We start from the raw sequence: 14,565 nt of genomic DNA on the forward strand, positions 1-14,565 counted from the left end.
GCCAGATAACATTATGAATTACTCGCCAATTCCTCATACCTCACAGGCTCTCAGCTTGACTATTCTACCTCCATTGCCTTTGGAAGGAGAAGCCTGCTCAGAGCCAGAACACAGAACATCAATTATTCCAAGTTTCAAAAACTGACTTTTGAAACTCAAGGCAGATATTGATAGTTTGACATTTTGGGGTCATAGAAATATTGACTTTTAAGCTTCAAATGCCAAAGCCCAAGCTGGGCAAAGGCCTGTAGTCATAGGTCCTTAGGAAGCTGAGGCAGGAAGATGGCTTGAGACCAGGTATTTGGGGCCAGTCTGGACAACAGTGAGATACTGTCTCTTAAGAAAAGAAAGAAAAATAGAATTTAAAAAAAAAAAGAAAGAAAGAAAAGAAAACCATAGCCTGAGACAGTCAAAGCATAGTGTCTATGTGAAAAAAAATTATCATAAACAAATTTCTGATGCCTGCGAAGCAACTACTCTCTTCACCCTACAATCTATACCCATGAGTAAGGGGAACAGGAAGGTTTAGACACCAGATTCTCTGCCAAGGAGTCCGATCTTGTGACTAAACCCTGGTTCTATCCTAAGTTGATTTGGGGAATTTAGATCACAGGAAGCCTGTGTCTCAATTCTGAGGCAAAGTCCAGGAAAGAGGTATGTTACAGAGAAGCTTCTAGTGCCCACCATGACATAGGGACAGCAGAGTGAACATGGTTGAATTGTCATTTCCAGGCACAGACCATTTGAGGCAGTTTTAGATTTCCCTGTGTTTCCATAGTGGAATTGCTAGGTGGAAAACAAATTAAAGCTTTTGACCTCTCCGGGATATGGAAGAAGCTGAGAAAAAACACAGCAAAAGGGAGCTTATGGTGGAGGCAAGAACAAAAAAACTCAGTCTACTTGGACCACACACCTCTAGGTCAGATAGAAACATCAGTGAATCAGAGACAGCAAGGCTGGGCAAGGGACAATGTAGGGCCAGATGCTTCCCCTCCATCCTGGTACCTCTGTTAGTTTGTAAACTTTACTCAGAACCTGGCAAAATCTCTGAATTAACTGAGATTGTTTCTTCCACTCAGTGAAAAATGTGCGTTCAGATAGTAAATGAGTTCAAATACAGCAAAGTTGAAGTCCTATTTCTCGTACGTGTGATTTTATAGCCAAAGATTCATGGCTAGAATCAGAAAGGGATCCTGGCTTTGGGGATCCTAAAGTTTAGGTAATTTAGGAAGAATTCAAAATATGCACATAACATTAAGTTTAGGGCTTTCAAAGGGGTTCATGCAAGTAAGAGGACCTGTAGTTTATGTCTCCTAGATTTGGTGGTAAACCATTCAGCCTATTACAGTAATTTTCTTCAAATCATTGCTTGTTGTATGCAACAATGGAATATTCACAGCATTCCTCTCCATCTACTGCTTAGCATCGGGCACTCAGTTCATAAATCTCTATTTAAAATGACAGAATTCATTATTTCACTCCTATGCAGAAGGCTGCTTCTACTCAGTGGGAATGGCATGCTGTGAGGACGTCAGTGTGTAGCCCAGGCTGGGATTTCACCTCTCAGCTTCTCAGCTTGAAACTGTACATTGTTAGAAGTTACAACATCCCAAACTATTTTTAGTCCAGCCTATTGTTTGCTTTCATTGAGCTCTTTCACTTCACTTAGCCCTTTTGTAGAAATATCTTCTATACATTTTTGCATAAAACATAAAAATCCCTGTTATTGTCCAGTCCCCTAAATAGTGCAAGATGTAAACTCAGAGTGGACAATCATCAGTGACAGTAGCCTCACTCCTTAACCTTAGGTAGCTGTTTCCTGTGCACAGAAAAGATTTGCCAGCGGAGACACATGGGGGCCTTCTTGATAGGAAAGTTTCATTGAAGCTCCCACCAGGTAGACAGTAGCTTTTTTCTTAGACTTTGAGAAGTTAAAGATAAAGCCAAATCAAGAGTCAGGTACTGAAACACTAAAACTATTCTTCATTAGTGGAGAGGAAAATTTGACATAACTAGTGCAGATACTATACAATTCTATAAAATTGGAATATTGCCAAAATTAGATGAGATTGTTGCTTAAGAAGCACAGTTTAAATTCTTGGATTCATTATTTAATTTTATTAGGATCTAAAAATTCCCCTGAACATCTTGAGAAGGAATTAATTCTTAAAACTGAATACCATTATCTTTATAAAAATGTTTAAAATTGATAATCTAAGCATGAGTAGAACAAAGTCTTTTGAGAAGATGATGGTCTTAACAAAAACAACAACATAGCCTAATCATACTCAGCTTTACTTTATGAGGGATGCATTGAAGTCAAGAAGCAAATGATTCCTGATTCTCCTGCTCATTCTTTGATGACAAAGATGGAAGAGTTATCTTCAAAGCCATTTTTGGAATCTAGACTCCTCTCATAAATATCTGCTCTATTTTCTTACATTCTTTGGTTGTTTAGACTCCAGGATATCAAATTAATGCAACAACACATAAACATGCCATAATACCCCAAAAGCCATATGATGATAACATCACTTCTTATGCTTAAGATCTAGCTGGCAACACTGGAAAGGATTTCATAAATAGTTATAGAAGGATTGTGAGAAAGAGATGTGAAGTGATCATCTGGGGAACTGTCACAATGTGAAAAAAGTCACACATTTCACAGGAGACATTTTAAAACTATAAAGTACTTAAAAGGAGAGATTAAATGCTTTTAATCATAGATCCTTTTAGGTAGGCCCAAACTAAATGCTTTTCAATATTCACTAACACAGATCTGAGCCCCAAGGCTGAATAGAGCCAACAGCATCATCTTTAGGTCATACATATAGATTTAAGAGATGATGGTTATCAGAAAAACAGTCTTTCTAAAGGTTTGGTAGCACATGCCTCTAATCCTAGCAGCTTGGGAGGCTGAAGTAGAAGGATTGCAAGTTCAAAGCTAGCCTCAGCAAAAGTGAGGTACTAAGCAACTGAGTGAGACCCTGTCTCTACATAAAATACAAAATAGGGCTGAGGATGTGGATCAGTGGTTGAGTGTCCCTGAGTTCAATCCCTGGTGCCAAAAAAAAAAAAAAAAAAAAGAAAAGAAAAGAAAAAGAAAGAAAGAAAAGAAAAGAGACTTTCTGCCCAAAATATATTCTTGAAACTCAAGGCTATCTTTCTGCTTCTATTAATTATGTTCCTATAACACATAAAAAGTCATCCAAGTATCAATTTGGTGTTAATTAGCAGCATAAAGGAGTTTCTTATATTACATTACAAATTTGTACCCTTTCGTAAACTTTTATAGCTTGCTTTCAACAGAAATAGATTATGTACTCTAACTTGTGGTAAATTACATGGCAAGATAGTGTCAGAAGCAGTGGATATCATGATCTTCACATAAGCGAGAAAATCTGCTGCAACTAGAGACAAAATTCATATCCCAAGCAAACATGAACCTTTCAAATATGTCACTGCCCACTTTTAATAAACATGGTACACCAAAGCCATACGATGATAGCATCACTTCTTATGCTTCAGATCTAGCTGGTAACACTTGAAAGAGATTTCAAGTGTTACTGTGCCAACAAGCAAAGGAAGACTCTTAAATTTACCCTTCTTTGTGACAAGTCTGACATCACTCATGGAATCTTCTGCTCATATTGAAGCTTGTTTGCACTCTACCATGTTTTATTATTTTTAAAAGCACATGATAATCGATCAACAATTGCTTGTTGAATACAGCTAAAGTCTACATAGTTTCCATAGTTTCTACCAAAAAAAATTTCAAAATAAATATCAAGAAGAGGATTCAAAAATAACATATCAAATATCTTCTCAGGGTTTTATTATTTTAATAAGATATTTCTCTGAGGATCTTAATTTTGAAATATTGGGGCTTCCTAATATTTGTATTGTCATTAAACATTATGCTTTACATGTCATGTGTGTGTGTATAATTGATTGACACAGAACAAAAACAATTTTTTGGTGATCCATCAATTCAAAAATTAATTATAGGGACTGGAGTTGTGGCTCAACAGTGGAGTGCTCACCTAGTATGTGTGGGGCACTGGGTTCAATCCTTAGCACTACATAAAAATAAATAAAATAGCGGTATTGTGTCCATCTACAACAAAAAAATATTTAAAAATTAATTATATGACATAGATCAGAGATTAGTAGAACTATGGCCTGCAGGCCCCATTTGGGCACACCAATGTTTATATACTATCTCTGGCTGCTTTGTCCTCAAAGGCTGAACTGAATAGTTGCCATAAGACCATCTAGACTGCAAATCTGACAGTATTTCCCATCTTATCCTTTACTGGAAAAGTTTGCTGACTCACCTGCCATTGCTCACAGAAAATCAGAGCTAAGAAGACTCTTAGAAAGCATCTAATCAAGTGATTCAGAAGCCTGGATCTCCATAGAACCACCTATTGTATTTTTAAAAATAAGGTCAACAGGATCCATCATCCTGCCCACCACCAAAAGGAAAGATTTCATTGGTCTTAGTGAAACCTGAATAATCTTTGTTTTCATAAAGGTTTTTCATCTGCTGTCAGGTTGAGAACCTGTGATTTAATCTATTCCTTCATTGTTCAAACAAGAAAATATAAATACAGGAGGTTAAAGTGACAGGCACCAAATGCGCTGAATGTTCTGAACTCTCCAAACTTTTTTTTTACACAGCAATCCCTGAGGGTTCTCATGTCTCAAATTAGTTCTCATGTCCTGCATTAGTTCTCTTGTACTAATTCAAAACATCTAGAACATTACCAAATTTTCTTTTTCTTTTTGGATTCTAGAAACACACTGTGTCAGAGTCCTTTGATCAGCTCTGATAAATGTAAAGGTCAAAAAAAATTATAGACTTTGGCATTCAGGGGGCAGGTATGTGACTTCTACAAAGGTCTGGAATAATGCCCTCATGCTAATCAGGAGTTGAAATCTTTTATAAGAATTGAGTTCAGAAGAGAGACAATGCTAGAGATGGAACCTTAGAAAATTCCTAACCAAACTGCTTCAATTAGTAAATGAGAAAAAAAACCCTAGATGGTAAAGGCTATGATTTGCCTAATGCCACACAACATTCAGGTGGCCAGAGTGGAATGCAGGACTTTTCCCAACACAGCCACTCCGTGGGATGGAAGGTCAACGAACAGTTGGATGGAAAGAAGTCTTGAGATAGAGGCCCTGGGAGGAAAACATACCACAAAGACTTGTGAGAACAGAAATCAAAGTCATGATCAATAACCCATTAAAAGAAAGAAAAAAAAATGAGAAATGAATTTTCTCCTCAGATTCTTACAACAGAAACCACTTTTATTACAAGGACATTAGGCATCAGAAGCTGTGATGAAGAAAAGCCAGATTCCCCTTTTCTCCTCCCACCAGGTTTCACGCTGGTCATTGTACAATCAGTCACTTGATCTTTACTGGAACCCAAAACAAACAGAGGCAGTGAAAGGACAAAGGAGAAACAGAGAGAGTTTCTATTGACAGAAAACTCTTCTCGGATTGCATCAATCAAGCAAGAACCTTCTGGAGCCGCATTAACGGGAATCTAAATGTGAGCCCTGCAGGTTCACTGTCCTCAGGCTCACTCTGGCGGCTTCCTTCCTCTTGTCTTTATTAGGGACAGACAGGCAGCTACTGGAAACAGGGATGGTTATCTGCTGCTTCCCTTGGAAAACTGAGGAAGCAAGATTGTATTCGCCTCCTGAGAATATTTTAACTATATTCACCCTGTGGTAGACAGTATTAAAAAGACATGAGTTGTCAACTGCCTCATTCAAATCAGGTTACTATGAGTGCAAGCAATTTCATAGTCACCAGATGGCTTGACATGGCTGAGTTTGAAACATTACTTTTGGTACATTTTCTGGCTTTTATTTATTTATCTAACCTCCCTGGCAAATTAAGAGGTAGAGTGGAAGCTCTGTGTCATTTTAATGGTCCCTTATGACCTGTGTGTGTTTAGGGCATGGTAACTCATGTCCTAAAATGTCAAGTTTACTGGAAGACATTTTTATGGGTGTGATTAATGAACACATGGAGGTAAGATGGTAGATGGATACATGTTCAGAGAGCAGGAGAGGCCTTCACTAAAGATATGAATTTATGATTCATCAAGAGATGGTTTGTGAAGCAAGAGGTTAGATAATAACAGATAGAGGAAACATAAATAGGAGAGCTGCGACATAGCTTTTGGTTAAAAATCTGCAAGAGAGAAATGGCCCCCAAAAGGACTACAGAGGAATAAGGAGGTATCAGGGAAATAAAGTGGGAGTGGCAACCAGTTTTGCCCACAGCAAATACTGTTCAATAATTGCAGGAGGCAAGGACTCTGGCATTGGCAAGATATTGGTCATGAGTCAGGTGAGTGATGGGAATACAATAAAGCAGGCTGTAGGAAGAATGGGAGGAGAAAACAGAGAAAGGCAATCTCTCAGGAAGTTTTGCTGAAAATAGGTCAAAGAAATGATATGGAAACTGGAGATTAAGGGTGAGTATTTTTCTGCTAGTGCGAAAGGCCCCACAAAGCAGGAAATTGTATATTATATGCCTGTGTATAGGAGCAGGGACACAGAAGAGAAGGCTGGGAATTGAGTAGAGGTGCAGTAGGCTGGTGCCACTAGTGGAGAGAGGTGAGTGGATTTGCTCAGATTACACCTATTTATTTCTACAAGGTATGCAGCGAAGTCATGGATAAAAGCATAGGGGATAGAATTATTGGAGAATCTGAAAGGAGACAAGAAGGTGGGAAACAGCTACCTTTGGGAATACAACAAAGAATTAATTAGTAAAACATAATAAAAATGTTGTTGTGTAGTTTTGAGTGCTGGTATTTGAGATGTGTGATCATAAATACAAAGTCATTCAAGTTATTGTTATCACCTAGATACTAGTTGAAAGCTAAAGAAAGTTAGGCACCTGGGTATAAGCAGCAGGTGGGAAGTAGAAGTAAAACAACACTGCCATTTTCATGACTTCAGGTCCTGTCAGTGTTTCATTTTCTGTCCGTGTTTAAATGAGGCCAGATGGGTAAGGATGAGTGAAATATTCTTTTTTCTTGTTCTTATTTCTATAAGGTATGTAGCAAGAACCCAGGGATTCTTTTTCCTGATAGCCCTGCACTTGAAAACTAAAAGTATGTATTAAAAAAAATCCCATTTACTCCAATTTAAATTCAACTCTAAATTCAGTGAATAACTTAGTAAAGTAAAATGACAACACACGAAGTTTTCACTTGGGAAGTTAAAGGACCTTTGGTGTTAGCATCACACAAACGTGAAATCTTGGGACATAGCTCAATCTATCTCTTCTCCTCCCTCACAGCATATACGAGATGAAAATAAAAAGGTGACTCTATAACTTTAGAAACTGTGTGGGTGACAGCAGTAAAATGTGAATTGATAACTAGATAAATGCTCACAGATGCCTGGGAAAGACTTGTGCTATTTGGCAGGCACATGAAAACTCACATATTCACTTTGCTATACAAAAGAACATGACTTTCTAAAAGTGAAATCAAATGCAAATATTGATACGGTTCACAGGCTATATCATAACATAATACAATCTTGCAAAGCCCTTTTATGCCATGAGATGAAAGACACAATGTCAAAACACAGGTTACAAATCCCAGGATGCTTATGTGTAAAACTAATACCTTCAAGCAACTCCCATGAGATTGGACCTGCAGAATAAAAACGCACAGAACAAAAGTTTGACATCATCATGTAGAACTTCTTACACAAAGCAAGAAAATGAGTAAGGCAAAAGAAGGGAATTTTTCTACACAAGGTAAAGAGATATTTTTAAATAAAGAAACAGGTAAAGTGCAGAAGAATTGTAAAAGGTAAAGTCAACGTTGTAAGAGCTGAACAAAGAATTTTTGTATTTGTAAATATTGGTATTGAATAAATACAAACACAATATATTTTATATTCTTCTGCTACTTTCCAACAGAAACCCTTTTACATACCTTTATGAGACCCAACTCCTAAAGCATAATGAAATAGAAGTAAGTGAGAAGAATGGAGACACTAAGAAAATGGACAGAATTTGTGACCATTATGTTCAGCAAAATATGTCAAAATAAATCAGAGTTTCAAGGGTCCTAGATTTTCTCTCATATGCAAAACCTAGAGGGGAAAAAGGAAAAGAAAGGTAGGAGCAGATCTCCTAAAATCAAAGGGAGATCAAAACAGGAAGAGAACAGAGGATGGAAGTTGGGAAGGTACTTGGGAGTGATATTGGTAAGTACTGGGGAGTGATATTGGTCAAATTATATTGTTATATTGTGTGCATATAAGAATGTGTAACAACAAATCCCATCATTATGTACAACTATAATGCATCAATAAAAAAATATGGAAAAAAGAATGGAGATATTAAAAGATCTAATCAAGTTTAAAAAAAAAGTAAAAGAAACTCTATGCTAAAGGTATATTACATTTTAATGAATTATTAAGATACTTCAACAAAATACACACACAAGGGCAAAAAAAAGGTATTGAAAGGTTTTTCCCCCTAGAGATATTTACATAATGATTTTTGTTCCAAATGATTATACTGATTTTAATTGTTCAAATGTGTGTGGTTTGAGAACATGTGACTTGTCTAATAGAAAAGGGAAAGGAATTTACACAAAGAGTGGAATAATATTGTTGTAGACTCATTTTTTTACTTGGGTTTTTAGATCTCCCATCAATGCAATAATGGATGAATAATTTTCAATAGAGTATTCCAAAAAAAGCCTAAAGAAAAGTCAGTCATGAAGTACCTAGGACAGCTATATAGTTTGACTAAAAATTATGTATTTGATCATTAAATAAAAATGGAAAAAAAATCTCCCTCTCTACTCACTCCAGATGCCCAGGGGATTTTGTGTTCCTGACATATTGCTAGTTCATAAGCAACTACAGGCTCTGTATTTTATGGAACAAGAGACAAGAAAAACAACAAAACCAAAATATGGTCTGTAGCACACTAATAATGAATATAAATCTGTGGCAAAATTGATCAAACAAAAAGTGAGGAGACAGTGATAAACACTTAAGGAAAAATAAAGCTTCATTAAAACTGGAAACTTTCTAAAAATCAGAACATTAGGGCTCGGGTTGTGGCTCAGTGGTAGAGTACTTGCCTCACATATGTGAAGCACTGGGTTCAATTCTTGGCACCGCCTACAAATAAATGAATAAAATAAAGGTCCATCAACCATTAAAAAAAAATTAAAAGTTTTTAAAAAATCAGAACATTATGAACAAATGTTATACTACTGAATTTGAAAACCTAAGATATGGGCAGAACTTCTTAAATAAGACACTAAAAGCACAATCCACAAAGGAAAAGATTAATAAGTTTATCTTCAATAAACTTAAAAAAGCTTCTTTTCATCAAAAGACATATTTAGCCATACCACTGACTGAAGGACTATGTTTAAAATGCACAAACGGACAACTGATCCAGGATTCATAAACTCCTACTGACCCAATTAAGGAAGAAACAAGCCAGTCTAGTTCAGAACTGAGCAATAGATAAACAAGCAATTAACAGAAGAGGAGCCCAAATGTATTTTGTTTTATTTTTTTTAAAGAGAGAGAGAGAGGAGAGAGAGAGAGAGAGAGAGAATTTTTTTTAATATTTATTTTTTAGTTTTCGGCGGACACAACATCTTTGTTTGTATGTGATGCTGAGGATCGAACCTGGGCCACATGCATGTTAGGCGAGCGCACTACCACTTGAGCCACATCCCCAGCTCCCCCAAATGGATTTTAACACGAAATATGTAGGCTGCCCTGTCTTCTTTATAATCATATCCACTTAATGGCCACAATTTAAAATTCTGACATAACGAAAGTGTTGCTAAAGACAAAGGGCTAGGGGAATTCCTGCAGTCTTTTTATGGGATTGTACATTGGTGGAACAGATTTAAGGACAATTTAGCATCATAAAGTTGAGCATGGGTGAATTCTGTCACCCAGCAATTCCACACACACCTAAGTTTCTAGAAAAATCCTGGGACAGGAAACATGTGCAAGATCTGATCTTCATAGTGACTGTCTATGTGGAGAAAAGATGAGATATGAGCTCATTGAGAGATACTAAACAGTCTTTAGTTTATCTGTAGGAACTCATTTCTTAAGCTCTGTCATGGTATATAGTTATTCCTTATGTTCTTACCTATACTTTTTGTTTTTTCTGAATTTTTTCATAAAGTCAAAAAAATAACTTACCAAGCTATCCACATCGATGCTAGAGTTTACAGCCCACTGCAATGTGTTCATAATATTCATGGCTAAAGTTAGAATAATACCAACAGATCCTTCTCCTTCACCTATATGTGGAAAAAAACATATTTAAAAAACATGTCATTTGTCTCTTCTGTGAACCACTTTGTGCAGACCTCTCTTATGGCACAAATCATATTAAATTCACATTTCAATTTTATGCTGATTTTAACCATCTTTCTTTCCTCTTAAGCACCACCACATATGCCAGTAGCAAAAATGCCCCCAGATAGTAAACTTTCAATGAATGTTTTAAATCCAAGATGACTGAATATAAGGGAAAAATGCCATTTTTATTTAAAAAAAAAAAAAGCTTCAGGTAATGACAGAGTTGTTGGTCTTGGGTACATAGCATGTTTTCTCTCCTCTACTGTTGCTCTGAATATAACATTAATGACAAATATTAGAATAGAACATGGAAAAGAAAGTCCTGAGTCCTGATGGGGAAAGAAAGAAAGGAAGGAAGGAAGGAAGGAAGGAAGGAAGGAAGGAAGGAAGGAAGGAAGGAAGGAAGGAGAAAAAACAAACTCAAAAGCTAAGGAGGTATACACGTGAATAGCATCTGCACAATGTTTAGGTGTGCTTTATATATTTGCAAGGATGAATTTCCCTGCTGCTCAAAGGCAGTTGGAAAGAAAATGAACCTAGCATTTTACCAGGCAGTCAGAAACAAATGGTTCTGACATTTGGAAAGAAAGAAGCTGTTCAATACATTTTTAAAAAGAAAAGAAAAGAAGAAATAAGAAACTAGCTCACTAGAAAGAAGAATGCTTAAGTGTTTAATTAGAGCAAATAATTTTGCAGGACTAGAAAGTACAACTAATAAAAATTTATAAGTATTTTGGCTATAAAAATTTTGAGATGTTCTTAAATTATTATAAATTTAGGTTATCAAGTCCTAATCAATTTTAGTTCTTGAGTGCATGATAACATTGTTGTAAAGTTCAAAAATTGGGGAAAATAATTCACCCTATTTTTATATTTATTTTTTAGTTGTAGTTGAACACAATACCTTTATTTTATCTATTTATTTTTATGTGGGGCTGAGAATTGAACCCAGGGCCTCGCACATGCTAGGCAAGTGCTCTACTGCCACAACACCAGCTCTCATCCTATTATTAATTGAAAAAATTTTTTCACAATTCCTCTAACAGAAGGTATTCCATAGAAAGCAAAATTCTGCTTTTGTACTAAGTAACTCACTTTAAATACTTAAGATCCATCCAAGTCTCCAATATATTACTTGTTTTGGAGGCTAAGAATAAGATAAAATTTTAATAACATCAAGTAAAATAGCAGTTATAGAGTATTTACTGTGAACTAGGCACTATACTGATGTTTTACATAAATTACCATCTTTAATACTCACCACAAATCTAGGGAGAGGTACTATTACTGTGTCTTCTTACACATGAGGAAAATGAGAAGCTTAGAGAAGTTAATTTATGTATGAAAGTTATGTAGCTGAAGACCAGTTGAGCCCAGATTGATAATAGCTGGGTGGCCAGTGTCCACTGTGGTTGGGCATGTGATTGGACTGGGAGGTTCTATGTTATGCTGATTGTTAAATGCTTTGACTACTTTCCTGCTAAACCAAAATTCAATCAAACTTCACACCATCATAATATAGCACATGATATATTGGGTTGACTTATTGTTAACAAATCCTCATTTATGTAATTCAGTCATTTTTGATCCTATTTAATGATTTAAGTTATTAAATAAAAAATTTAAATATTCTGACTCTACAAGAAACTTTACTTTTAAAAATTATTGCCAAAAATTAGTGTGCTATGGGAGATTTATTATTTGCCTGCCCATTTATCTTCTTTTCATGGAGTCACTTCCCACTGTCCAGCTGAGAGAAAAACAAATGTGGAAGAGCAACTAGCCTCATTACAGTGTGGATTGCAGGTGGACCCTGACTCAAAAAAAAAAAAAAAAAAAAAAAACCAAACCTGTTTTCTGTTCCCTCAGGGACTTTTTAATTAGATGGGGGAATGCTGCTGTTAATTCAAGAAGGAAAAAGCCACATAAATTACATGTGCCCTAACCCTGGCACACCAGTTCTGGAATGGAATGCACAGAAGCCAGCAACTGGATTCAAAAGATGGCAAGGTCTCTGGTGCCTGTTCTGGCCCCTCCCAGGTACAATAGTGTTGCTTGCCCTTTGGATCCATAAGACTCCTGTAATTGTCCATTTGGGATTGAGCAGGATTCTGGTTTTACAGCCAAACAATCCTGGGTATTTGGCATTGAGTGGCAATTTCTCTCAATCTTTGTCTTTTGTTATATATATATATAATACATATAGATTATATATAGCTCAGAAATTAAACTTCTTAAAAAACTCACTTATCTATATAGATTTGTATTTTACTTATTATGAAAAACTTAATGATTTTCTTCCAAAGAACCTAGAATTCAGAATCTTAGCATTTGAAAACTATGGCACTTTTATCTAAAGTATTTCCCTTCTCTGGTAATGTCTCCTCATGTGAATTAATATTAGATAAAGAATGCATAAATCAGTGGTTAAAAGAACAAAACTTATCAGGATGGGAGAAAGGCAAGAGAGGGAGGGAGAGAGGGAGAGGTAAAGCAAGAGAGAGGTGGGGGGAAATGCTTCTTTCCCCCATTCCAAGAGCTGTTTAAAAAAGAAATCTATTGATTTTGAAGCCAGGACCCTTTACCAATATCAATATAAGAAGAGTAATTTTTTTCTACCAATCACAAATTTGCTGCTAACTGATGCTCTCTGTGTTTCAGTTTTTTTCTAAAGTGTGAAAGTAGGGATAACACAATATATAGCTCCAATGCAAAGAAATTATTTGCTCAAAAATAAAACAATATAAATTCAAAAAAATCATTTGCTCAAGAGTAAACCATCAAATTTCCGATTAATAAATTGAAAAACAAAAACCTTTTAAAGACATCTACACTCTTTAACCTATAAAGAATGTAACTGTTTATTCATTGACAACATTTTTACTTAAATGGCAGATAAAACAAAAAAGGGAAAGGATTAGCGGGTAGGGAGAGGAAATGGGAAGGAGAGATACTAGGGTCGGAATTAGAACAAGATATATTCTATGCTTTCATAATTATGTCAAAATGGATTCTACTGTCATATATAACTAAAAATAACCAATAAAATGTGCAGTTAAATAGTTAATGAGTTCATAATACCTGTTGTTAAAATGGAAATGAAGGTAACAGCAATGAAGAAGATGACAAAGATAATTTCTATTCTCATTTGAAACCAGCGCAGCGTTGATAGATACAAGAACCAGTTGGCAGTATGTAAATTCAGAGCTTTGTGGAACAGAGTTTCAAAGTAAGGCTGCCGTCCAAAGGCACGAAGCGTCCATAGTCCTTTTAGACTTGTAACAAGATGAGTGAAGATTGGACTCCTGCCTGTGAAATATTCCCATTGAAAACAATGCAAATCATGTAAACAGAGTGCAATTTCAGGCTACCACGTTCTTAAAAAAGACTTAGAATACAGCATGCCATAAATGTCACAGGTCAGAGAGATCTTTCACTTGGGTACTACACTTTGAATAGTAGGATTGTTCATTTTTGATGAATTACCCTTTCCTTTTTCGTTGGCTACCATGGATGGCAACATTGTGTAAAATCATGACCATTATTTACTCACATTTCTTGGCTACCTTTGGGCATTGTTCCTGAGAAACTGTTTTGTTTTCTCTAGGTTCTATGAAAGTCTGTAGTAACCTTTTTGAAGTTTTTAAAATTTAAATGATACAAGTAAATTATGAATGACTGCCTTAGGCACCAACTCTGGCCAGACTATATGCTTGTTTCAAAACCAAAATAAAGTCATGAGTTGGCAAAAATAATTTATGTGTGATGTAGTTTTCTTCTACAAATATATATTTCCAAAAAAAATCATTGTTATATGATGTAAGAGTTTAAGAGCAGAATTCTTTTTTTTTTTCTGCAAAGTAGATTAACAATGGAGAATTCCCAAATGTTCTTTTGGTTTTCTCCCAAGGCAAGCACTGTCATACCTTCAGACTCCAGTTGTTTGAGTTGTTGTGAGGTGCGGAGGAAATATGCCCTCAACACAATAAAAGCCGCTATCACTGGCACTGTTGCTAGGAAGATGTAGGGTTGTAAAACAGAGACCACGGCCACAGCTCCAATCACAATTAATAACAACTGTAGGATCAAAGAAGACACTCCATGAGCAAACGTTTCCATGTTGTAAAGTGAACAACACATGACAGAAATTTCTTCTTTTTTCTTC

General features: G+C 35.9%; 1 protein-coding gene across 1 annotated transcript in view; it reads right to left on the reverse strand.

Moving 5' to 3' along the window:
* The window catches only part of Cftr (CF transmembrane conductance regulator), a 153,250-nt gene that overhangs the window by 34,152 nt on the left and 104,533 nt on the right, over nt 1-14,565 (reverse strand). Inside the window, exons 19-21 of the mRNA XM_005332271.4 lie at nt 14,327-14,477; nt 13,482-13,709; nt 10,239-10,339 (exon numbers count right to left, since the gene is read on the reverse strand). Of these exons, the coding sequence (XP_005332328.2) occupies nt 10,239-10,339; nt 13,482-13,709; nt 14,327-14,477 (480 nt within the window). The remainder of the gene's footprint in view (nt 1-10,238; nt 10,340-13,481; nt 13,710-14,326; nt 14,478-14,565) is intronic.

This window comes from Ictidomys tridecemlineatus, chromosome 2, assembly GCF_052094955.1.
Source record: "Ictidomys tridecemlineatus isolate mIctTri1 chromosome 2, mIctTri1.hap1, whole genome shotgun sequence".
Classification (NCBI taxonomy): Eukaryota; Metazoa; Chordata; class Mammalia; order Rodentia; family Sciuridae; genus Ictidomys; species Ictidomys tridecemlineatus.